General features: G+C 35.4%; 2 protein-coding genes across 2 annotated transcripts; both read right to left on the bottom strand.

The window, feature by feature from the left end:
- Positions 1-17,905: 17,905 nt before the first annotated feature.
- LOC139892261 (peamaclein) lies at positions 17,906-19,351 on the bottom strand. The gene is made up of 2 exons (XM_071875305.1): positions 19,250-19,351; positions 17,906-18,174 (listed from the first exon to the last, which is right to left on the bottom strand). The coding sequence occupies exons 1-2, from the start codon at positions 19,332-19,334 to the stop codon at positions 17,990-17,992; spliced, it is 270 nt and encodes an 89-aa protein (XP_071731406.1). The 5' UTR covers positions 19,335-19,351; the 3' UTR covers positions 17,906-17,989.
- A 4,090-nt stretch (positions 19,352-23,441) lies between these two features.
- On the bottom strand, positions 23,442-25,805 carry LOC139889124 (uncharacterized). The gene has a single exon (XM_071872092.1). The coding sequence runs from the start codon at positions 25,803-25,805 to the stop codon at positions 23,442-23,444; it is 2,364 nt and encodes a 787-aa protein (XP_071728193.1).
- Between the last annotated feature and the right edge of the window lie 1,147 nt (positions 25,806-26,952).

Here is a 26,952-nt window from a genome sequence, read left to right as displayed (position 1 = left end):
TCCTCCAGTGTTGTTTGATGGCAAGTACACTCAGTGGCTTCACCAAATCACTCAGTACATAGACTATAAGGGTGAGAAAGCAAAGTACATATGGGCTTCTCTGAGAGATGGTCCAGTTGTAGATTATCATCCAGATACTAGTATGCCAATTCTAGTCTATGAACTTTCTGGTGATAAATGTGAGAGAGCTCAGGGTGACATAGAGGCAAAGGATATTGTTATGCAAGCTATCCCGTATGAGTTGTTTGAAAATGTTGATAGCAACACCACAACAAAAGATATATGAGATGAGATCAAACGACAGCAAGAAGGTTATGACATGTGTTACTAAACTGAATAAGGCTCTGGGATTTTATGAAGATTTCAAGCAGGAACATGATGAACCACTCAAGGATACCTACCGTCATTTCAATGGTGTTCTCAATGAGTTGAAAAGGTGCTAATTCGATTGAGATAAAATTTTGGTGATTTGAAGTTCATAGCTTGAAGAACACATCCGGTTTTGAATCAAACTCGGTATACATTCAATACCTGGACTCGGTATTGCATTCGGTAGTGATTCTGTATTGTTCTTTGAAGAGTTAATTTGATATTGGGCTTCCCAAAGCTAGTAATTGGACTACCGAATCTCATTTTCTTACTAAGTGGGCTTACCGAATCTGCCTTTGGCCCAACAATTACTTGAGCCCAAGTTTGAAAGTCAGAGATAAAGTTGTCACTTTGGGTCCCTGACAGGTTTCAAGTTTTTACAAGAACAGTCCTTTACCGAATCTGAGTGACAATTTGACAATTTTAGTCCCTGACAGGATTCAAAATTTACAAGAACAGTCCATTACCGAATCTAGGCTAACGAGGACTTAACGAAAGTTAACGAAACGTTCAAAAACAAAATTTGATTCACTGGAATCATATTTTAAGGGGGAGAAAAGGCGATAATACTTGATATTATTCAACATTTCGTGGTGATGACACCCGATTTCATTGTGAGATTCAAGCATCGAGACAAGAGATGTTCTTGTTACTACAACACTCCTGAAAAATGTGCTTTTATCAGATTTGTGGAAGCGACAAAAGCTACAAATCTTGAGTCGATTGCTTTGTTAATGACTCCATAAAAATCATCCTCTGTTGAAGAAACTGCACATTATGAATATGGTTGTTCATGCCACAACAAAAGTGAACCTTCCAATTGTATCTTTGTTCAACACAAACTTCATCAACAACTTCAAACATAACTTCAACATATGCGAGAACAAGAAGTTCAAATGAAATCTTCAGAGATTTCCAAGGTGCAATCTCAAATCAATAAACTGGAATCTCAAGTTGCATTCAGTAAATCAGAATCTGAAAAGCTTCAAAAGTAAGTGACTACTCTTCAAAGTGATTTAGAGAGTCAAGCAAAGACTTACAAAGAAAAAGATGAGAGTAACGTGCACATCATTCAGGATCTTCGTTCACAGGTTGTTGAAAAACTAATACTTTCCAAGGAACGTGAGCATGATTCAAAGATCATCACTCAACTTCGCAATCTGAATCGAACATTAATGTGTGACTTTGAGAAACGGATTTTCGAGTTACAAAAGGAGGTATATGTTAAATCACCACCAATTCCGAAACCCAAAATGGTGTCACTAGGAGTTAATACTGATTCGATATCAATAACTACGATTCCAGATTCTCCTCAAACGGTTGAGAAGAAGGTCAGCAAGACGGAATCAACTCCACCTAAAGTTCCTAAACCAAAGACAACATTTTCCTCGAGCAAAAAGATTTATTCCGGTTACGAAACCAACGTGAATCGTCCGTTTCTGAAAACAACATACGGGGAGAATGGAGAAATTACGGGTTATCGCGATCAATATGGTTGGTTTCCACACAAAACCAGGAAGTCATCCATAGGTCCGAGAAAAACCCCTCGCACCAAAGTTGACCTAGTTTCTAAAACTTCAAAGATTCAGTTTTGGAAACAAGTGTCAATCAAAGCTGGAACCACACTCGTTTCCGCAACAACAACAACAACAACAACTACAACCATGGTATATTCTTTAAAAATCGGGAACAAAGATTGTTATTGGGAGTTGAACATGATTTCATAACTTTACGAAACACATTAATCGAGGAGAATGCTTACAAGATCTTCCGCATTAACGAAACACCAAGGAGTAAAAGATTTACTTATATAGGTTCACGATTGCTTCCAGCAAGTGAAAGAAACTGGTATGAGTTTATGTAGAGGAAACACATCAACAAAGATGAAGATGATTTGTGGCTTCAAAGAAAATATCGTATTTCAGAAGTGTTGAATATTACTCGAGTCGGAGTAGAGATAAGTGAGAAAAGAGACGTCATCAGTCAGTTTCACGTTATTAGAGAAGATGAGAAGGAATACAAGTTCACAGAAGCAGATTTTCATAATCTAGATATGCTTGATATCATTCACATCTATAACTACCTCAGTATCATCACCATTCGACCTTTTGCTAAGGCTCAAGCTTTGGAAGATGTGAAAAGATACATGATGGAGACAATCGAACTGATGAGACGTGAAGATTTTCAAATTGGTCTCGAAGCGAATAGGAAAAAAATTCGAATAACCTGTCCGAATCAATACACAGAGGGACTAAAGTATATGATAATGTTTCAAATGCAATTCGAACCCGAAGGGTTTGTATTTGTGAATTCTCAGAAAGAAAAAGTGTTCATCCGCACTGAAGAGTTGAACAAATACTCAGATGGTACACTCAAGGCTGCGCTGAAGTATCTTAAAGATCGTCAAAGCAAGTTTGATGACATTGACATGAAAATGGGTCTTGGAGAGTTTATAAAGCATATCAGAGATCATCTGAAGCTCTGGATCCGTACAAGACAGTTTGAGATTCTTCGTGGCCAGATAAAGAGAAGGTATTTCAAAGAAATGGATGAATATCCATTACATGAGGGAGATCCAAGAAAAGCGTGGGGCGTCTGGAAACCTTCTAAGCAAATTTCAGAAAATCAAGTAGAAGTTTCAAAACCAGATGGCACACGATGGAAACTAACGTTTGGACCTCTCAAGATTACTTAATAGGATTATACTGTAAAGTTCACATTTAACACTAAGGGGGAGATTGTTAGGACCCCGAAGTTGTATAGTGTTAATGTGAAATAAGCTTAAATGATGGTTCCTTAGAAGAGGGCTATATAAGGAACCTAAGTAGTCCTAATTATATAGCCATTGCATTGTAACTGAGTTCTAGAAGCTGTGGAATGTAAATCTTATTGATTCTCTCTCATACCGAGTCTCCTTTACACTTACCGAATCTCATTCTAACTTGTCTTTTCTTCTAATCTAAACCTAATATGACCTATCAAGCATCTTGTCAAGGTTTGATAGGCACGAATTAAAGGTACTACTAAAGACTGAGAAGTCGTCCATGAAGACTACCATACAACGTTCAATCATGTCGTGGAATATTACCACCATGCATCGCTGGAATGTAGCTGGTGCATTGCATAACCCAAAGGGCATACGTCGATAAGCAAATGTTCCATAAGGACAGGTAAAGGTTGTTTTTCTTGGTCCTTTGGATCGAGAGGAATTTGAAAGTAGCCGAAAAAACCGTCAAGAAAACAGTAGTATTCATTTCCTGATAGACGTTCCAACATTTGATCAATGAAAGGTAATGGAAAATGATCCTTTCGGGTTGCATCGTTTAGTTTACAATAATATATGCAAACCCTCCAACCGGTGACTTTCCGAGTTGGAATAAGTTCATTTTTCTCATTTTCAATTACGATTGTCCCTCCCTTTTTGGATACCACTTGAACAGGACTAACCCATGGTGAATCAGAGATAGGATATATCAGACCGGCGTCCAGAAGTTTGATTACTTCTTTCTTGACGACTTCTTGAATCATAGGGTTGACCCTTCTTTTCCTCTGAACTGAAGGTTTGAAATCATCTTCCATGAAGATCTTATGGGTGCAATTGTTGGGGTTGGTCCCTTTGATGTCGAAGATCTTCCAAGCAATTACCTTCTTATGTGATTTCAATACTTGAATCAATTTTGCCTTCTCTTGTGGCATGAGGTCTTTCGAGATGATTACGGGGAGTTGCGATTCTCCTTCTAAGAATGCATACTCCAGATTATCGGATAACTTCTTTAACTCCAATTCCGGAGGTTCCTCGATAGATGGCTTCATCCTAGCTATCTCCTTTCGGTCTAAAGAGTCATACTTCTCCTGGAATTCTGATTCTTCAGTAACGGTCACTGATGCTATATGTTCTTCATTTCTGAAAATTGTCCTTCTTAATGCTTCCTCTTCAGAAACGTCTTCTTTAGTTTCGAAGGTAGGTTCGGGAAACTCCTCACAGTCCTCCTTTGACTGGGGTTCCTGATGTACTAGAATGAAATATGTTTCTTCATTCGGTCTTCTCCTTAGTAGAGGTAAATGAATGCCTTGTTCTAGCGGTGCTATTTGAATAGTCTTGCCAAGAAAGTTACTTTCAGAGAGGGGAGATATGTGTTGACTAAGATTTATGGCTGAATGTTTGTCGAGATTTCCTTTAGGAGGTGTAAAGAACAGATCCTTAGAAATTTGATCTTGACTACATATAGCCATGGTCTCTTTCAGGTATTCGTTAATGAGTTCTTGAAAAGAATCAGAGAGATTTACATCTTCTTCCTTAGGATGGTTCATGAGGTGATCAACATTGAATGTGATTTCTTCTCCTCCAACCCTTAACTTCAATGATTTCTCGTAAACGTCAATTACGGCCTTGGCAGTATTTAGGAATGGTCTGCCAAGAATGAGCAGGACCTTCGTGTCTTCCTCAATATCCATAATGACGAAATCAACGGGAAACGCAAACTTATCCACTCTAACTAGGACATCCTCAGCTATTCCCCGAGGAATCTTAACTGATCTGTTCGCGAGTTGGATAGTCATTCTGGTAGGCCTTAAGTCATTTAATCCTAGCTTTTTGAATAACGAATAGGGCATTAAGTTTACACTGGCTCCTAAGTCTGCTAACGCATTCCTAATTTGGACATCTTGCAGGTAGCAAGGTACCGTAAATCTTCCTGTATCTCCTAACTGAGGGGGAATTCCATGTTGTAACACTAACGAGCATTCTTCACTTAAGGGCAAGCTAACTATCTCTCTTAATCTCTCTTTGTTTGAAAGCAGTTCTTTGAAAAATTTAGCACAGTTTTGCATTTCTACTAAAGCATCTACTAGTCGTACATTCAAATGCAAATTCTTGATAATATCCCAATACTTAGCAAATTGTGCTTCTTGTTTTTCCTTCCTAAGCCTACATGGGAAAGGTATGCGGGCGCGCGGAATAATTTCTGGGGTCTTAGGAGAGATAGGTTCCGGTGGGTTGACCACTGGGTCAATTGGCACAGGTTTCTTATCGGAAAAATCTTGTATGGGTATATTGACAGTCGTTTCCTTCCCTCCTCTAGTAATTACTAGGGCATCAAACTCACTACACTCTATATCAACTTTAGTGGTTAATCATTTAAGCGTAAGCTGAAAATTAATGATTAGTTCTTCAAAAGTCTTTATCAAAGTGTCGAACTTATTCTGGCATTCTATGACTTGAAGGTTTATCGTGTATTGCGTTTTCATAAATTCCACTAAATTTTCCTTAGAGTGGAGAGTAGGTTTGTGCAACGGGAAGATTATATTATGATCCGAGTTATTTTGTTGTTTATGTGCCCATCTAGGGTAAGGATACCTTAGATTGGTTCTAGTAGCATCGGAGTTTATAGGAATTGGTAAATTTTGAAGAGTGAGGGTGAGATCTTGTAACCTGGTTTCCAGCGTTTTTATCGTATGAGCGAAGACGTCATCCTACTCAGCAGCTTCCTTGTTCCAATCTTCCTGTTGTGCAGCTATTGTGTCCAAGAGATTCTATGCTTCTTCTGCTGTTCGGGACATGAAATTGCCTTGCGAGGCCATGTCTAGGAGAGACTTACCATCCTTGGTCAAACCATTGTAAAGCGTACAGATTATGTCTGCCCTGCGTAACGAATAATTTGGACATCTTTTAAGCAACATCTTTATTCTATTCCATGCTAGACACAATGACTCATTTTCTTTTTGAGAAAATTTTGTGATGTCATTTCTTAAACAGGTTTGCAGGGAGGGTGGATAAATTTTTTTAGAAATTTAGTGGCTAAATCCTCCCATGTATGGATTGAATTCGGGTTAAGTTCGTCAAACCATGCTAAAGCATGTGCAGAAAGTGAATATTGAAAAAGATGAAGTTTTAAAATGTTTTTCTTATTTTCTTCCTTCTTAAAAGAGTCAACCAGACTAATAAATTTGTTTAAATGAAAGTTCGGATCGTCAGTCGGTAATCCTTGAAATTTACAGATCATACTGACTAGTTTAATCATGTGTGAACTGATTTCAGGAATTCCTTCGGTTCCTAAGGTGATTGGTCCTCCTCTTTCCTCTAAGCATGACTTATGCATAGAAGCAAGGGTGTCTTGTTCCATTTTTTAGATTTTCTGTTTAAAAAGACTTAAAAGTAACTTTTAGAAAATATTAATTTACTAAAAGGATCGATAATTTAATAAAAACAATTATTCTTGAAATTCGGTCTCTAACCAGATCGGATATCTTAACTGATAGGATTTCTCACAGATTACTCGTATCGAGGTGGCCAGGCCGACTACGGAGAGGCAGGATCCTTTTTGTTCCAATATAATTGGAGACTGTTCGGAAAATCCAACAACCAAGTCCGTGTATAATTGTCTTTCTTAGACACCACCTAACAATACTTTATCTGTTTAAAAATCTTTCTCGATCAAAATATTCGAGTTCCCCGGCAGCGGCGCCAAGAAAAGCAGTGATATGCTACTAACGGACGGTTTTATTTGTGCGGTGTCGTTAAGTCACAGGATGTCCGATTCGATAGCACACAGTGTCTTCGTTTATTTATATTTTGGGGGGCCTAAATTTACTTTTACTTTCTAAGGTGTTGAAGGTGTAAGTTAACCTAGTGTCGTATTTTTTTTTTTTTTTGCTGATTAACGAATTGAAGATCAAGTGGATAATTGTCTTTCAGTTAAATTACCTGGATAAAAGATACTAGTTGATTTTAGCTAAAAGTCCTAAGTGCGAAAAAGTAAATAAAGTGGAAGGATATCCGGAGTATGCAGATCAGGGAAATGTTGACCAAGATATTAGTATTGGGTTAGGGAAAGGTAATTATGCTTATGTTAAGACTATGCTTGGAATGATGTAGATCTGGTTGGATGAGCCAATTACACAGACCTACTTATCTCTGAACTCTCGGAGTTCTCTTTGAGCAGTGAGAAGTATGTCACTTGTTCGTATAATTGAAAGGTAACAATACCTCGGAGGTTATCCTCAGTAAAGCACTAGGTTTATTAGTGAGTTAAGCTCTAATCCTAACCCTCGTTATCAGTTCAGGTAACTAAATAACAACGTGCCGTGTTGATTGAACACTGATCACAAATGGAAGGAATCCGTCGGTTTAAGTTGGCAAAACCTTAAATGAAAACTAACAACCATTCCATCATACTAATGAGATCATATCAATTCAAACATTATACAGTATCACAGTCAATATATTGATAGTAAAGCAGAAAGAAACCTAATGAATACCTAAACAGTTGATATGACTAAGACCTAAGGCAACAATCAAACAAGAACATTCAATAGGCGTGGGTCACACAGTGAAGGCACTAACTAGATCTTAACAGCTCCTAAGAGGTCTCTTTGGAATAGTCAATAGGCATACTAGGTCATTCATGTCTCAATTCCTAAGTTCCGTGTCCTAAAAGCGCATTAAATACCTCTCGGGAACTCCGGCCATACCGAGTTCATAGAATCTTCAGATACAGTATAACCAGGGGTCTAATCCTATGAAGTAGCTAATTTCATATAGGTGGACAAGTCCTGATCACAACCTAGGTTGGTCAATCCTTAAGATGCTAGCATACAAATCTATCAGACTTTCTAGTTCAGTATTATAACAGTAATCGTACTAAATTAACATAATTACGCTAACCCAGACTTCTATCATGGCAACATACAGATTAATTAAGCTATCATGGTAATATCGAAACGCAGTATTAAACATAAAAAGTAAGAACACATGTTTAATACAAAGGACAAGCGTTTCGGATAAAAACCTGAAAAGGCCGAAGAAATCTGCCCGAGATCGCAGGGACTCATCGGGATATCCTCCGAAAAATAAAAGCTAAGCTAACTACTACTAAAGACTAACTAAAAGCTTGAAAATATGAAATGAATTACAAATTGAGTGTGTTGGAATGGATGGAGAGAGCCCTTTAAATAGACTTGATTTTTTTCTGCAAACGGCTGGCAGGCCGTTTGGCAGGCCGTTTTTGGAGGCCATTTGCTAAGGCAAGCCGTTTATCGAGCCCGTTTGCTCTGACCGTTTGGCAGGCCGTTTGCCATACTGGCAGGCCATTTGGCAAGCTGTATGGCAGGCCGTTTGCTGGCCTGGTCAGCCTGATTTCACTGGATCGTAACTTAATTTCTTGTCTTTTACCGTTTTCACTCTAGAATCTTCGTTTTAGCTCCGTTTTACTTGGTTCTTTTTGCATTGCCTTCGTAATTACTTAATCTACAATATCAACCGAAAAAATGATAATTTTGCCGACAAAGTTTAAATCTTTATTGTTCTAGGGCTTAATATTGGGGATACAATTATGACTTTTTGCCCGATATCACTTGATAAGAATACTTACATCAAAGTGCTATAATAACCAGGTTCTAAGTGCTCGTTAGTTGTGTGTGCTTGATTGTAGTGTTTAAATCAAATATAAATTTAGAGGGTAAAAGATGTATATCGCACGAACGCATCATTTTCCTACTTTACATGCATCACAAAAATGACTTTCATATTTTAGCTTGGGTAAATCTCTAACCATTTCATTAGAAGATATGTTGTGAATTAGTATCATATTAGCATGCCCAAGTCACCTATGCCACAAAGTGGTAGTGTCATGAATGGAAGTAAGACAAATATCTAAATGTTTAGAGTCATTTAGTTTGCAGGTGTAAATGCCCTTTTTCCTAATTCCATTTATAACATTTTTACCATCTTTGGTTATATGTGATGATGATTTAGTGAATTTCATGTTATAACCTTTATCACATATTTTACCAACACTTAGCAAATTAAAGCTTAGATTCTATATATGCAAGACATCTTCAAGCGTAATTTTAGAGTTAGTGATGTTATCATTACCGACGATTTTACCTCGTATATCGCCACCAAAGATTACGTCACCACCGTTATGCTCTTTGTACCTTGTGAAGAAGTCTTTGTTCCCCGTCATGTGCATTATACATACACTATCGCTTATCCAATCTTCTTCTTGTACAATGCCATTTAGGCAAACCAATATTTGGTTGATTAATATCTTTGGTACCCAATGTTTATTGAGTCCGAGATGATTAGCATCAAAAAATCCTATTCTAACCCATCTTATTACGACTTTAGCGTTGTAGTTTCCTTTTTGGTTGGGCCCTTGTTTCAACTATTTCTTTCATAGGGTTTCTAGGGTGGTTAGTTCTACTTTCTAAGAAATTCTTCTTGAAATGTTTAATTTATTCCTTTTGAAATAGTCTATATTTTGAGGATGGACCTGCGGTCAAATTCACGGTCTTGCCGTGCTTCGACCACACGTCTTCTGTGACGTTTGGCTTTCCTTGAGACTTAACAAACACTATATATTATTGTTTTGATGATTTAATTTTGAGAGAGCTTTCTTTAAAACCTAACCCTTGTTTGTTATTGCTTGTCCGTTAAGCACTTAAAATGTCTTCTAACTCTTTTCCACTTTTATTATATATTGAAAACTTGATTTTATTTTCAAGTAGTTTGACGATTTTGTTAAGCGTTTTGTTTTCATACTTTAGATCATAACAAGTAAGACATTCATGTGAGTTAGTTATTCTTTCCTTCAGCCTAGACACTTATAACTTAAGTGAGTTATTTTCTTCTTTTAAGTTAGTATTACTAATGCTAATTCTACTACTTAGATCACAAAGCTTAATGAAATTATTAAAATTGAATTCAAAAGAGTTTGGAAGAACCTCATTGTCGATTTGTCCGACTAGGCAAGCTTCATCATCTTTTTCCGAGCTTGTTGCTTCAACAGCCATGAGACATGTTTCCTTTCCATCTTCTTGTGTCTCATTTTCTTCATCATCCCATGCACCTCCAAGAAATGCCTTCTCGTTCTTCTTTTGGAACATTCACTTATTAAATGATTTGGATCACCACATCCGAAACATTTCCTTATGAACTTCTTTTTGGAATCAAAAGGTGCCTTCTTTGAGTCCATTGGGGTTCGGACATGATTCTCGGGTCTTCGGTAGAATATCTTGAACGATCGAACGATATTGTTCATCGTCATTTAGGATATCATCTTCGTCTCTTCATATTCACCTTCTTCACTTGCTTTGACCTTCAAAGCAATTGACTTGTTCTTTTCTTTCTTGATTTGTCCGCTTCTTCATCCTTGTCTAAATATGACCTCGTAGACTTTGAGATTCCCAATGAGCTCATCAAGAGACAATTTTTTCAAGCCCTTTGACTCATCTATTGCTGTTACTTTAGGTATCCATTTTGAGGGTAATGCTCTTAAGAATTTTCAAATATATTGCTTGTTTATGTAGATAGTACCTAAAGCTTTCAAACTTGAACAAATATTGTTAAATCTAAAATAAGCAATATCAATTTTCTCATCATCCGATATCACAAATTGTTCATATTGAGCTACTAGTAGCTCAATTTTAGTTTCAATGACTTGCACATTTCCTTGATGAGTAACTATTAAATTATCCCATATTTCCTTTGCACTCTTAAGCATAAAGACCCTTTCATATTCTTTTCTAGGCAAAGCGTTAAATATGACTAGTTTAGCTTGATAGTTTTTCCCTACATCTGCTTTATGTTCTTTAGACCAACTATCTTTGGGTACAATTATTCTAGTTTTCCTATCCTCACTTAGTGTGAATGGAACATAATCGCCCTTAGTAATAATGTTTCAATCATTTATATCTTTAGCACAGACATATGTTTCAAATCTTTGTTTCCAATAGTAAAATCCTTCACTCTAAAGTAGTGGAGGTCTTTGCATAGAGAAACCTTCACTATAGCTCAAGTTCTCAAAAAAAAATTCCATGATCTTTAACTCAAAAGTTTGCAAAAGTTAATTTTTATCTTAAAAATAACAATTTTAGCAAAACGTTTAGAGCAACTGCTCTGATACCAATTGTAAGTAACTAGAAGGGGGGGTGAATAGTTAACTATTGCGATTTTTAAAACTTTTTCCTATTTAGAACTTAAGATTACTATAATGTGATTTGAGTAGTTTGTTCACAAGTATAATAAATATAAAGATAAGGGATAAGAGAACAAATACGGAGATTTATAGTGATTCGGGATGATGTTAATTAATCTGCCTTAATCCACTCCTCAATTCTAAAGAATTGAGAGTTAGTTTCACTATGATGCTCCAAACTCGTTAGAGTGTCCGGATACAACACTAGCTCCTCGATAAGCCGCAAATTATGAACTCTTACGTCCGTTTGAAGAATTTACAATCACCAAATGCTCTTACCACAAGATCCTAATGCTTCCACCAAGTGAAACCTCACCTATCTTCTAAATCCCTTTAAGAAGATAGTTTACAAGTAAACTCACAACTAAGTTTACAATCACTCTTGCTTGAATCACTCTAAATAGATTACAATTATATTTGAATGATATCAGTAAATGTATGGAAATGTAAGTGCAAGAGGTAAGTCTTCAAGTGCTCCAAGGTTTGGCTTTTATAGGCAAGTGAAAATAAAACCAGGATGACTGCGGCTCACCTCATGGTCAACCGCGGGTCGACTGTGCAAGTCTCTGACCTCTGAATTTGTAACCGTTTGAGATCTTTAACTTTGTCATTTTTCCTTATTGGATGGCTGCAATTAGATGCCAAAAACATCTGAAAATTACCCCTTCTATCTTGGATGTATTCTTTGATGTTGACCTTAGCTTAAAAAAAAGGAAAGTCACATCGTACTAGAGGTGTGTCATTGATTTCTTTTTGAGGCAAATGCAGAATTTTGATCCCATGACAACCACAAGCTTCCAAACTTCAAGTCACAAGTCTTCAAGCCTTTTGTCAACATTCTTTTTGCAAGTATATGCATTCATTGGTTACTTGCAACCTTCCAAATTAGACCAATTTGTTTTTACATGAAGACTTTTTAGAGTTTACACTAAACTCTTATTAAGCATTTAAGTAATGCTTAATGATTAATTAAGTGGAGAACATCTCTTTAATTGGTACTTAATGACCATCTTAAGTATTTCATTACTTTAGATTTAAAAATATAACTTTTGAAAAAGAACTTTTAGTCATACTTGTGTGTTTAACATTAATTACAAGCTAAAAGTGTCATTAAGGCGTCATTAAATGTGATTAACCAAGATTAGTGTTTTAGTGACCAAAACTCATTTGGATATGAAGGAGGCAACTATTATAAACATGTTTAAATAAGTTTTGTAAATTATAGATGCCCCGAAGTAGTCAAACATTTTTCGATCAAAAATCCGGACAGGAGAAACTGCGGTTGACCCACGGCTGACCGTGGAGTCGACCGTGTACCTTGTTTCGTGGAACCAAGGTACAGGGCATCCCACGGTCTGACCTGCGGTCGACCGTGGACCCAGCCGTGCTCCTTCAGTTATTTTTCAAATGACTCCTTTGACTTAACGTTTTTGTGCATTGGTCGTTTGCTAGAGATTGTGTAGGCTTGTGAACTTGTGTTATTCTATACGTTGTTTAAGCACACAAGACTTGGTGTCATCATCAAAACAAAGTGGTTAACATTTGAATATTAACATTGGATCACTAACCAACAAGTATTTTTTCCGAAAAAACCATAACTTTATATATAAATAAAGAACTTTTCTAATAACAACCCTTAGAGTTGTCATTAAGATTAAATTTATGCACAAAGTGATTGTAAATTAAAGTTGTTAAGAGATGTTATTTTCATAAAAGAGTTGATTATTGATAATGTATAAACAAGTTAAACATATTTATATTTCTTAAAGACAACCCTTAGGGTTGTCATTCAAAAAGATCATAACAAGAAGAGTCTTTATCAAAAAAAATGAAGACTAAAACACAAGCACTAGAAAAACACACCCGGCAACAAGGCCCGTCACAACACCCCAAACAAACTAAAAACCGAACGACCTAAACAAAACAACCACCTTACATGGGACACCAAACAAGACAACAAACTAGCAAATTAAACACAACACACCAAGCGACCAAACAATGCGATCCGCAAACGCTAACCAAACTTAACAGCAACAAAACCGATTCCAAAATCAAATACCTTCGATGTTGAAATTTCGTAACTCCTCCCAGTAAAATCTTCTCGGCTTAGCTTTTCTAGGTTTAAAAAGCGTCTTTGGATTAAGACTCTTACCTTCAATCCAACAGTCTTTAAACTCTTTCGTAGCCTCTTGGAAAAAACTAGAACAATTGTCCACCGAAAATCCAACTTTGTCAATAGTATTTGTTTTGATACAATTGAAATACTTTTATGATGCTTTAGTTTGATGATGGGTTAGAGACGCTTTTCATGTTATATTCATCGTCCTAGACTTTGTATGTCATGGTTATTGTTATTAATCTATTAGACCACTCCTAACCATGACGTAATTCATTAAAAATACTGAACTATATATCTGCGTCACATCGTCATTTTCTCATAAGACTACTCACAACGGGGCCGCCGTTGGGGCTGCTTCAGGCCGACGTTGCAACGGCGCCATTGCTAGCACCCGCGGTTGGGTCTGCCGTTGATCAACCGTCGTCCAAAATGCTGTGCATTGACATATTGAAGGATGTTGGATCTGTTGATTTCTTTATACAAAAATAATAAACAAATAAATAAAATAAACCCAATTTCTCACACACACACACTTATAATTTATGTTAAAGAACAAGAGTTGGATAATTTATGTTGAAATGAGGATGACAAAAAGAGAGAGAGAGAGAGAGAGAGAGAGAGGGGGGGTGATTTCTGGAAGGTGGGTAGGTGGATGTTAGCGAGTAATATTATTTTTAGATAAATAAATATAAATATTAAAAAAAGAATAATAATATTTTTATTATCTATACTTAAATAATAATAACTAGTTGTGGAGCCCTCGCTTCGCGCCGGTAGCTCCGTTTTAAATGCGAGTTAAAAAAAAGTCTTGATCTATTTTGTAAAAAAGAATTTTTTTCGACATCTAACATTGAAGGGTTGTTCCTATTGTGAAAGTTGCTTCTTTTAGCGTTCGTTTTTTTTTAAGTTAGTTGATCTATTTTGTAAAAAAAAATGTTTTTTGACATCTTTTGGTTGTATTGAAGGGTTGTTCATTTTATGAAAATTGTCTCTTTTATCGTTGAGGAAGAAAAGAGAGAAGAAGAAAAAAAGTTAGTTGATTTTTTTGTAAAAAAGAATTTTTTTGGATATCTTTTGGTAACATTGAAGGGTTGGTTCTTTTACGAAAGTTGCTTCTTTTATCGTTGGGGACAAAAAAAAGGTGAAATGACGAAAATACTCTTGGTTACTATTGGTGAATAGTGAAACAGTGTTTTGTCTATTAGTATATACTAGTTGTGGAGCCCTCGCTTCGCGCCGGAGGCTCCGTTTTGATTGCGAGTTAAAAAAAAAGTCTTGATCTATTTTGTAAAAAAGAATTTTTTTCGACATCTAACATTAAAGGGTTGTTTCTTTTGCGAAAATTGCTTCTTTTAGCGTTCCTTTTTTTTTAAGTTAGTTGATCTATTTTATAAAAAGGAATGTTTTTCAACATCTTTTTTGTAGAATTGAAGAGTTATTCCTTTTATGAAACTTGCCTATTTTATCGTTGAGGGGGAAAAAAAAAAAAAAAAAAAAAGGTGGTTGAATTTTTTGTAAAAAAGAATTTTTTTCGACATCTTTTGGTAACATTGAAGGGTTGGTTCTTTTACGAAAGTTGCTTCTTTTATCGTTGGAGACAAAAAAAAAAGGTGAAATGATAGAAATACACCTGGTTACTATTGATGAATAGTGAAATACTTTTATGAAAGTTGCCTCTTTTATCGTTGAGGGGAGAAAGAAAAAAAAAGGTAGTTGAATTTTTTGTAAAAAAGAATTTTTTTCGACATCTTTTGGTAACATTGAAGGGTTGGTTCTTTTACGAAAGTTGCTTCTTTTATCGTTGGAGGAAAAAAAAGATGGAATGACGGAAATACCCCTGGATACTATTGATGAATAGTGAAATAGTGTTTTGTCTTTTAGATAGTATATAAAAGTTGATCTATTTTGTAAAAAAAGAATGTTTTTCAACATCTTTTGGTAGCATTGAAGGGTTGTTCTTTTTATGAAAGTTGCATCTTTTATCGTTGAGGGGGGAAAAAAAGTAGTTGAATTTTTTGTAAAAAAGATTTTTTTTTTCGACATCTTTTGGTAACATTGAAGGGTTGGTTCTTTTACGAAAGTTGCTTCTTTTATCGTTGGAGAAAAAAAAGTGAAATGACGAAAATACCTCTGGTTACTATTGATAAATAGTGAAATAGTGTTTTGTCTTTTAGATACTACGGAGTATATAAATATAAATAATCTTTTGAATAAAAATAAATAAATATTAAAAGTGAGGCTTATGTCGTTGTATGACATGTGTCATGGATATTGGGGAGTGTGATGAGTTAAGTCTTAAGAAAAAGTTGCTGAGGTGGCGCTGATATAGCACATGTGTCTATCTTTGACATGTGTAATGGATAAGAGTAGTCTAAAGACTAAAAAATACTAAATGCTTCGAACCGTACATACTTCTTGGACTAGACCCACACATGAAAAATATCAATTATCAAATAAATAAATAAAAAACAATAATATTATATATCATAAAAATAATGTAAAATCAAATAAATAGACCCCTTCAACCATCAAACAGCCAACCATCTGTTATCTTTCTATACTTTGGAATCCACATGTAGCGTCTTTGGATTTCCTCTAAAAGAAAATTTTGCATTAAGTCATCCCACCAACGTATAAAGACTACTCACTCCCTATGGTGTCATTCACTCATTTGTATTCATAAAATGATGGTGCAAAAAGACTCACCGTTGGCTCCATCCTTATTACTAAATTGACTTTTTGATGGGATCCGTTATTTAATATTAGGTGAAAAGATATTGTTGATTATTCGGTTTCACAGTTGTGTGTCACAGGCATAGGGAGCCATTAGAGATGATAAATGTTGTGTGCTTGAAGTACAACCAATCGAGGCACTCACTACAAGATTCATGTCGATCGCCCACGGGCGAAATTTGTGGGTATATGACCCACAAATTTGTAGGTAACATAAAGATCGAATTATAGCACAACAGTTTTTTTGGTGTCGAAAGGCTTCTCTTGCTCGAAGGCTATCGAGTGAAGTGAGACGTGATTCGGGTGCAAATCTGACAGTATCAAAAGGAGTGTGTAATTAGCGGGTCGAGTTGTTATTGTGGGATGAAGTCAGGTTAGAGTTGGGAACTTGGGTGTTGTTTAACGTCTCTTCGAGTGGAAGATTATTGGAGTGCGAAATCAAGTTAAAAAAATCGAAAGTGGTGCAGCTGAAGGTCTCCCATATAGGGAGAAAGTTTCTCGTATAGGGAGGTGGCTCTCATATATGGAGAATTAAGAATAGTTGGTCAGAATCACTTCCCGTTCCCGTATAGAAAGAAGGGTCTCTCGTATCGCGAGATTGTTCTGACGGGCATTGAATTTTGACTAGGACTCATCGTTATATCTCGATTCTAACTCGTTTTGACTTGGAGTACCCGACAAGTACTATCAGAATCCTAGACGGATACAATTTCTTTCTTTGTTTAGTTTTTGCTTTCTTATAAATTGCAATTGCAATCCCAACGCTAGTAAACTTTGTACCTATGAAAATTAATATTCCGTATGATTTATCTCAAATTAATAGATGACAAGCCGACCTTGGGATGAACTGGAGGTAAGCTCGGACTAGCCATAAGACCAAGTGTAGAACTCACTCCCAAAAGCTAGCTTGAAGGAGAAGGAGACACATTTCCTTATAAGCCATCACCCAATCTCATACTTGGGCGATGTGGGATCATAACAATACCCCACCCCATTAAAGAGCCAACGTCCTCGTTGGTGACGGGTATGTCGGTCACAGTTGGCACCCTCTCTTCGGATCCAAGCCACCACTCCATAGGCCACCACTCCTAGGTGTCTGGTCCCGAAAGATGAGGCTAGCTCTGATACCAATTGTCATGATTTCCTAGGACGAACCGGAGAGATCCAAAGCCGACCCTGGGACGAACCAGAGGTAAGCTCGGACTAGCCATAAGACCAGGTGTATAGCTCACTCCCAAAAGTTAGCTTAAAAGATGAAGGGACACATTTACTTATAAGCCATCACTCAATCCCATACTTGGGCGATGTGGGATCATAACACATGTGCGTATATGCACCAAGGTCGTCTTAGGAGTTAGGACATGTGCTAAGTTTGCGGTCGCATAGAGTCCGAAAATTTTACGGGGCCAAAATTTTGTAAATTCTTTATAATTATATACATTTAACCTAAAAAATTAGCGTCGGACCGAATTAGTGTTAGTTAACAAAGCGGATCGAATTAGTTCAACTCAAAAAAAGTTAATTTTTAAGGGTCGCTTTTTATGTCTGTTGTGAGCCCTTAGAATCAATGAGATAGACTCTGACATGCACAATGAAACAAACAACGATGTACTCAAATCAACGGCTGCCTTTGCAATGCTAAAAGCATAATCTTTTTCGGGTACATTAACATAGACACAAACAACTACTCAGTAGAATTTTATTCTTTTCAAGTCGTATATCAATTGTAACTGATTGTTTATTTTTATTTATACATCAAGTTCATTATAAAGATGAGTACAATAAGTTAAATTCAAGGGCATTTGGGATCGCCTTTCGAATTCTTTTTGTCCCGATAACAGGGGCACTCGTCTTTGTTCCCATACGTACCTGAAGGCACACAGTTACAATCTTCGCAGCATATTCCACAATATTTTAGACACCGGTCTTGTCTCCCTGCCTTCGAGCACCTCACAGCACACTTTGAGTCACAAAAACCTAGTACAAAACCACATACACAATTAATTTTTTATGACACTTATCTATAGTTAATATTAAATCTCTAATCTTATGATGTCATAAAAAAATATTATCCTTTATAAAAATAAATCAAAAGAAAAAATCAAAAGACATCTAGATGATGTCATCAATACTAATTAAAATAAATTAATAAAAAATAGTAATTATTTATTTATCTTCTACTTTTTAGTAAATTATTTGTTTCTTTTCATAATAACAACCAAATAATTATTCCGTATTATTTTTTCTTTCATATAATAATTGTAAGTTTATTTTTTCTTTTTAAAAATAAAGAGACATATGTTATTACTAATAATTATTATTAAAAATATAAATACTCAATTTTATAGCAAAATTTATTATTATTATATTATTATTATTCAACTATGAGTTTTTTACGGGATTAATTAAGTTACATATGTATACAAAATACAGGTTTCAATAAAATGTTGTAATATAGACTTATATGGCAAGGAAAATAGCAATTGTGGTTCCACGGGTCAATATGTTTATGTTCATTTATTCTGACCAAGTTAAGTATATCAATATGTTTGTAAAAATAATGACAAGTTTCTTAGTCGAAATATGTGATTCCACGGGTCATTAAACTAAATGATTTTAACATTTACGTTCACTTAATACCTAAAACATATCATTAAACTATTTCATTAAAACAAACCCGTGATTTCACGGGTCATTTCACTAGTAAAATAAAACAATCAGCAAACTTAGGACCGATTTACTTTTCATTGATTGGTCTTTTTCTATATAGTTTTTAATTCACAAAGTTAAATTGTTATTTATGTCATTTTCTTTTTTAATTTTTTTAACCTATCATTTAAACTGAAAAAAAAAAATGTACATGTTTATAGAAGAAATTAAAAAGAAGGTATCTAAACAACAGTAAGTACAAACAAAAAAAGTAAATAGTCTTACTTTGTTTCGTAACATGTAAACAAAATACACAACATTCATTCGGTTCACGTTATCAGCTAAATAGCTAATAAAAGTATATATAATTGGTATGACTTTGTAAAAAGATTTATGATCTTACTTGAACCAGCCATCGTAGTATGGATGAGAGAAGAGTTCAAAAGTACGAGTGCCACAAGAACAAATGTTGCAACAATTTGCTTCATTTTTTTTTCTTCTAAGAGTTGTGTTTCAACTGACAAATATATGTGGGAGGATTTGGTGCGAGAATGGGCCGGGGATTATTTATAGTGAGAAAAAAGTTGGTAAATTAAAAAATTTGATAAAAGAACACAAGAACACGATATATTCTTTGTGTTTAAGGTTTGCATAATTCATCCTTAAAGGAATGGATTTGTAGTTTTGTACCCAGGGATTGTTCGTCACATCTCACTTTTTTACTCCTTTTTCATTTTAATATTTTTTTTAAATAATAGACTAAGAATTATTTTTGAGAAATTTAAACACATTTCTATTGATACACGACAACACGTACATTATCACATAACTAGATTTATGAGCCCGTGCGTTGTACGGGTACTCATCCAAAAACATTATCTAGTATTTTACAAATGTATATGAAACAACGATATTATACAGTCATTTTCGTAAGTCATGTTGTCGTTTGAATTTGTAAAGTATAAAGAATACTCATCACCAAAATATTTAAAATATTTTTGCATACAGTTCTTCATAACACAATGTTAAGTTATTGATTATTGTAAACATGAAATAGATAAAAATCACGTCTGAATTTATGTCAACTTTGAACCCTGCCAATGTAGGCATACATGGGTCCATTGGGACGGTGGAATAGTAGCTCCCGTGGCAATGGCAACAATATTATTGTTGTTTAGCGGCAGCTGCAGGGCTACCACAACAACCGGCTGAAAACAGTAGGTTAGATGATTCAAACCCTCATATATTATCTGATGATTCAAACACTAATATATTATGTGATTCAAACGCTAATTGTGTAGATAGCATACATGGATGGTTCCATTAAAAATTACCTTTAAACATAGACAAAGATGTAAAATAATCCCAATAAGAGAATCGAAGGCAAAACACTATAAAAATAAAACATTACCCTTAAACAAAGACGAAGATCAACTCAACGGCAGTGACAATAGCAAAATCAGTAGCTGAATACAAAAATAGCCACAAAATTTAAAAATAAGAACGACATCAAACGAAAGCGACGTTAAAATAATAGAAAAAACAACCATCGCAAAAATTACAACTGCAACAACAATCGTTCGCAAGAAGTTAAGTGCATAAACTGAAGAAATATTACACAAATATAAACTTATAAATGCACAAATTAGTAATTCAAGCTTCCAATTTCTATTTTCAATAAAAACCACGACGACTTATGCAAAATACCAAAACAACTCTATGAACAATTAGGTAATGAAAAATTTAGTATTTTCACCCTTCAAAATATATAAATACAAAAAAAAAAAAAATTACCATCTAAACTTATTGTTCTTTGAAGATAGAGTTCTTTGAAATGATGATGTCCATGAGAAATTAGTGCTCTTAGGCGTGTTACCCACACTTCAGCCTCACCTCAGCTTCATATCCATTTTGTAATCTCCTAATGTACCTGACGAGGAACAACTCGTATGAACTTACATAACGACTAACAAAAAAATTGATACCTCAACAACACGGTCGTCATCCATGACCACGATTATGGCTGCATCTGTTGCTGTTGATAGCAAGAAATTATTCAGAAGTTACCTCATTTTCTTGTAAAAGTCTTTAAAAACTGCAGATTCACATAAAGCTTAACAATCTGGCGTTCCATTTCCATTATTTTATTAGCCCGTATCACCACCTGTGCGATCAATGAAAATGAAGTACGTTCAAATGCGGTACAAATGTTAGAAGATTACTGAACAATCTTTAAATAACAATCCCGTAGTTTACTAATCGATCAATGAAAAGATATGATTAATTTGGTAACCCCTTAATTGAACATGGTGCAGTGGTGGTTTTACTAATCGTAAAACCAATCGATATGCACATAAGCATACCTTCAAAATTGAAAACTCAGTCATCGTTAGATAAAGAGGCTCTGTGAATTCGAGAAATTCCAACACATGGTTGAACTAAATGACGATCGTCCATCATAACAATAAACCAACATAGTTTATATATGCAGACATGATTGAAATATAAAAAACACCATAACAACAACATATAAAGTAAACATTACATAAAAGTTAGCTTACCATTTGCAACCAAAATGTGTTTAAATTTTGAAAGCCGTAACTAAAATGTGTTTCATTTGACATACCTGTGTGTGTGACAGATAACTGATGGAAGTTGTAAGCATTAATGCACCAAAGCCAGCGTGCACAATCGGCACCCCAAGATCAGTCTGCGCAGATACTACACTGTTTAGTCTCATTGAATATGGGTTATGTTAAAAGGGGTTATGTTAAAAGGGAAATGGGTCAGATGGGTTGATAAAAATATCAGTTAAAAAGGAAGCGGGTCAAATGCGTTGATAAAATATCAGTTTTAAAGGTAACGGGTCAAAAGCAGCCGAAAGTGTATATTTTGATAGGAAATGGGTCAAAATATTAACTTCATATCAAGACCATTGCTGCCAATTGCATCTACTATTTCGACGTTTGTAGCATCGATTTCGATTAGAAGTTTCGATACGAACCCCAACGTATTTCGCATCTTAATCATATAACACAACCGACTGCAGATCACGAAGAAGCAGTGACGTGGCTCAAGAAAAGAAGAACCAATTCAGTTTATTCCATTAAAAACAGAAAGTGCACATGTGGCAATATCAGCCCATTTATATAGAATTGGATCTAACGGATAATGTTACATAAAGAATCAAGCGGGTCACTTAAGTGAATGGGTTATGCTGGCCAAAAGTCATCTAGTGTGTAAATGCTTACTTAAGTGACTGGTGCATCATGTATTCACGTCTGACATGTAACCCAACCTGCCCAATTTGACACATTTACTATAATAATATAAGCTTTAACTCATTTAAATAGTATACATAATTGGTGCATCATGTATTCGCGTCCGACATGTAACCCAACCCGCCTATTTTGACACATTTACCTTAACAACAACACAATAAAGTAAACATTACATAAAAGTTAGCTTACCATTTGCAACTGACTAAGCAGAATGCAGTTGACTCACAGAAGTTCCAGAAGAACCATCGACAGAAAAAAGCTGAACAGAACTGGAACTTACCTTACGATTACGGTATCGAAAAAAATCTATAAGAGCTGTCAGTATAGAACATACAGATGGGACATATACGTTGATGTCGTTATAATTTATATTCTCGGACAAAACATTTTTACTATCAACAGATCTTTTCTGACGTTTTCTAGGTGCCATCATACTACTATAACGTCAGACAATATATCTAACTATATCTAAGCTAACACAAATAAAGCAACATATGCAACCATATATGGCCACCAACAACACAAAAAATACAACATATTAAATATCAAGTCATTAAAAAATAGCAGAACAGTCTCTTAAAAACATCATATAATAAATAACCAAACTGCAGAAAAGAAACCGCAGAGCGTAAAATAACTAATTCTTAAACATTTGCATACCATCTACTAAAAACGTGATATATAACAGTAAAGGAAAAAAGGGTAAACGGAAAACATCAAACAAACGTACGACACGACGTCGTTAATCGCAAGTAAAGCTACTATACAGAGTATTATATTATGTAGAGATTTATCTTTTACCCAAATCAACTACTCCCTATACAGAGTATTATATTAAAAACTTAAATGAATTATCTTAAACAATAACTGAAAAATAAAATAAGTACTCATACCTTGATTTTGTGCGATATCTAATCGATTAGCATTCGAATGATGAAAATGACTTAAACCATCAAATGAATGACTTTATTCACCAGAAAATGATTAGCATTCTAATTATGTTCCAATGGTTACGGTCTTTGCCAAAGGGATGAATGGTAGGGTACTACTTTGCAATTAAAGCGACGGATTTTAGGGTTAACAGAATAGCTGAAGCGATTGTAACATGTGATGTACGGATGAAGGGTTTGTATATGGAGATCGTATACAGATAATTGTATGGTGAGGCTGTGAAGACAAAGTATCCAGAAAAGCACAGACTATCGATTACACATCTTCATAGGACGTATATTACATCTTCACAGATGAACCCTAATTTAGAAAAGCACAGGAACCCTAAGTAAGAGTTTGTAGAAGAAGCCTAACTGAATCGGCTTATGATTCAAACCCGTAAATGTACAGGGACATTGAATGCGATTGATATAACACAAATTGAGACATTGAATCGATGGATGTATTAGTATTTTGCTTCATGACTTCCAATACTTGTTGCAGATGGTGTATGTGTGTTTCTAAATTGGGACTATACACCAAAATATCATCAAAAAAGACTAGAGTAAACTTCCTTAAAAAAGGCCTAAACACATCATTCATGAGTGACTGAAAAGTAGATGGAGCATTTGTCAACCCAAAGGGCATTACCAGAAACTCATAATGTCCATCATGTGTACGAAATGCAGTTTTTGCTATGTCCTCATCATACATGCGAATCTGATGGTAGCCTGCACGTAAATCCAGCTTAGTGAACACCTTTGAACCACTGAGTTCATCAATGAGCTCTTCTATAATGGGTATAGGGAATCTATCTTTAATGGTCCTTGCATTTAACTCCCTATAGTCTACGCACATCCTCCAACTACCATCTTTTTTCTTCACCATGACAATTGGTGAAGAAAATGGACTTTGACTTGGTCTTATCACCCCACTTTTCAACAGCTCTTTGACCATAACCTCTATAGCATCTTTTTGTGAAGGTGGGTGCCTATAGGGCCTTATATTCACTGGTTGTGACCCTTCTTTAAGTAAAATCCTGTGGTCACAACTTCTTTTTGGTGGCAAAGATCTTGGTACCTCAAATACATCACTATAAGTAGCAATTAAGTTCTGTATACCCTTGTGCACAGTATTTGTACCTTGTTGTTTGTTACTCTGGTTAACTTCCATGCTGCACAATGTTACAGGGTATATACATAGACACATAGCATTCAATTGGACTTGTGGCTGTTGTACAATCTTTGAGATTTTTTTACCATCAACAATTGAAGCTGATGATTGTTGACCCCTGAGTTCCACTTTTTTTCCTTTATACAAAAAGGTCATCTTTAACTTTTCAAAGTTCCACATTATATCCCCTAGGGTACCCAACCACTGTATCCCTAACACCATATCACAACTCCCAATTTGCAACAGCATCACATCACTTTTGAAGGTTTCCCCATTCAGCTGCCATTGAAAATTATGGCATTGATTGGCACTTAATGTTTGATTTCCCCCTGGTACAAACACTGATAGAGGTGGTGTGCCACTAATCTTACACCCTAACTTTTTGGCCACATTAATATCCAAAAAATTATGTGTACTTCCAGAGTCAATCAAGATATGTATCTTGTATTTATTAACCAAACCCTTAACCCTCATGGTTTGATAAGCATTGGTTCCAGTGAGAGCATTCAGTGAAATGTGTGGTGAATTGATACCCTGATCTGCTGCAAATTCATGTTCTTCTTCTTCTTCTATATCTGACATTTCACTGAGCAATTGATGTTCAACCTCTTCATCTACCACAACTTCAAGAGAATATAGTTGACCAGGGCACTTATGACCTGGTGCATATTTCTGATCACAGTAAAAACATTGACCTTTAGCTCTTTTTTCTTCCATTTCCTTTTGAGTTAACCTTCTTCTAGTAACAGAATTGGTAGCTAAGGTTTTCTGCTCACTAGTATTGTTGTATGGAGTGTTGGCCAAAGCCAATTGGTTACTGGTAGTATGTAGGGTTCTTGGCCATTGTTGGTATGAAGTTTTTGGTTGGTGGCTCAAAATTGGTTTCTTGACTGTAAAAGATGTCATATCCTCCTGCAACTTAGCCAAGCTATATGCATCTTCCAATGATTTTGGCTTAAACATACGCACAGATAATTCAATATCCTTTCTTAGACCCCCCAAGAACAAACTTACAGCATGCTTTTCACTAATTTCAACTTTATTCAACAAGTATTCAAACTTATCATGATATTCTTCCACAGTACCTGTTTGTTTAAGCTTCTTCAATTCTGAAAGAGGATCATCTATACTTGATCCAAACCTCTTTTGAATGGCTGTTTCATACAATGCCCATTCCACATCTTCACCATTCAACCTAACAAATTGTTGATGCCAATTTAAGGCCCTTCCCTGCATATGAATGGATGCTATGCGGACCTTGTCATCATCTTCCACTTGATCAGCCAAGAAAAACTGTTTACTTCTGTATATCCATCCCTTTACATCTGTACCATCAAACTTTGGGAACTCCAGTTTTGTAAACCTAGTCACCTGCTTATGACTATTTCCTTCTCCTGACTTGAATTTCTGCAATTCTGTTTGAAAATGTTGATGTTGCAGGTACAAACTTGAGATGCGTTCATTCATTTGCGTTTGAGCGGTTAACATGTTGCGATTCATATCTTCAATTGCAGCTCTCAAAGCTTCAATTGAATTTTCTTCATTAACGACACCATTTCGGGTTGATGCTACCATGGTGTATGAAATTGGATTGAAATTGGATTGAAATTGAATCGAATTTTGAGATTTCCAGGAGCGTTCTGCTCTGATACCACTGATACAATAGCTCAACTTGGATTAAAGAATCTGTATTGAACTCCACAATCAACCTTAAAGCTCAAGAACAAGAAGAGCTTCGTAGTTAAATTGGGGCAAAATGGTGTACAACGAATTACAAGAAATTGAGAATACAGAGAGAATGTAACTTGATTACAAATTGAAAACTGAAAACTAATCATGTAACAACTAACTACTTAAACCGAATTGAATCTAACACTCAACAACTTTTAGGCGGAATATTCTGCAACTCCAACTGCAAGCCCTAAAGATGATCACGTGATTAGCACGTGATCCCTCATTTAACAGATGCATGTGCTACGCACGTGATACCCATATCATAGGGATTGTAGCAGATAGATTAGGGTTTCGGTTTAAGAGGTGAAAGAGTTCGAGATTTGTTCAGCGTGATTTTCCCTTTTGGCTCTCAGATGTCGACGTGTATATTTTGTGATTAATTATTGTTAATTGTGATTAATTAACAATTTGACAGGTCAGCAAGGATGGTTAAGATTTAATTAACAGCTGACACATTGGATTTAGTTTCACGATTTATAGATATGTATTGATGATTGATGTATTGATTGATTGATGTATAGATAGATAGATAGATAGATAGATAGATGTATAGATAGATGTATAGATGTATAAATATAGATGTATAGATATAGATAGATAGATAGATGTATAGATAGATATAGATAGATAGATAGATGTATAGATTTTTTAAAAATAACTACCTCAAAATGTACCATTATTTTTTTCATCAGTTACTTCGTTAGAAAACTCCACATATTTATATATTTTTTTTATACTCGTAGTAGGATGCCTACATTGCTACTGTAATGAAAGTTATATATTTTCACAATTATTTTTAGGTAAGCGAAGAAACCCTCCTATAACGAGCACATTGGCTCCCCATAGAAGGTAATGTTAGGATTTAGTACCCAAACAAGAACATGTGATTGTTGTATCGTCAATCACAAACAACCTGTTGTGATTAGCGCATTTTCAAGACCCGAGAAATTAATAGAACAATTAAGCAATAAATAAAGACACAAGGTTT

Source organism: Rutidosis leptorrhynchoides, chromosome 2, assembly GCF_046630445.1.
Source record: "Rutidosis leptorrhynchoides isolate AG116_Rl617_1_P2 chromosome 2, CSIRO_AGI_Rlap_v1, whole genome shotgun sequence".
NCBI lineage: Eukaryota > Viridiplantae > Streptophyta > Magnoliopsida > Asterales > Asteraceae > Rutidosis > Rutidosis leptorrhynchoides.
This window is presented reverse-complemented; position numbering and strand designations above follow the sequence as displayed.

Excerpts from the sequence above, each read along its gene's own strand:
- LOC139892261 (XM_071875305.1), bottom strand. The coding sequence starts at position 19,334 with ATGAAGCAAATTGTTGCAACATTTGTTCTTGTGGCACTCGTACTTTTG. Across the intron at positions 18,175-19,249 it reads TACTACGATGGCTGGTTCAA|GTTTTTGTGACTCAAAGTGT; the intron begins GTAAGATCATAA and ends GTTTTGTACTAG.
- LOC139889124 (XM_071872092.1), bottom strand. The coding sequence starts at position 25,805 with ATGGTAGCATCAACCCGAAATGGTGTCGTTAATGAAGAAAATTCAATT.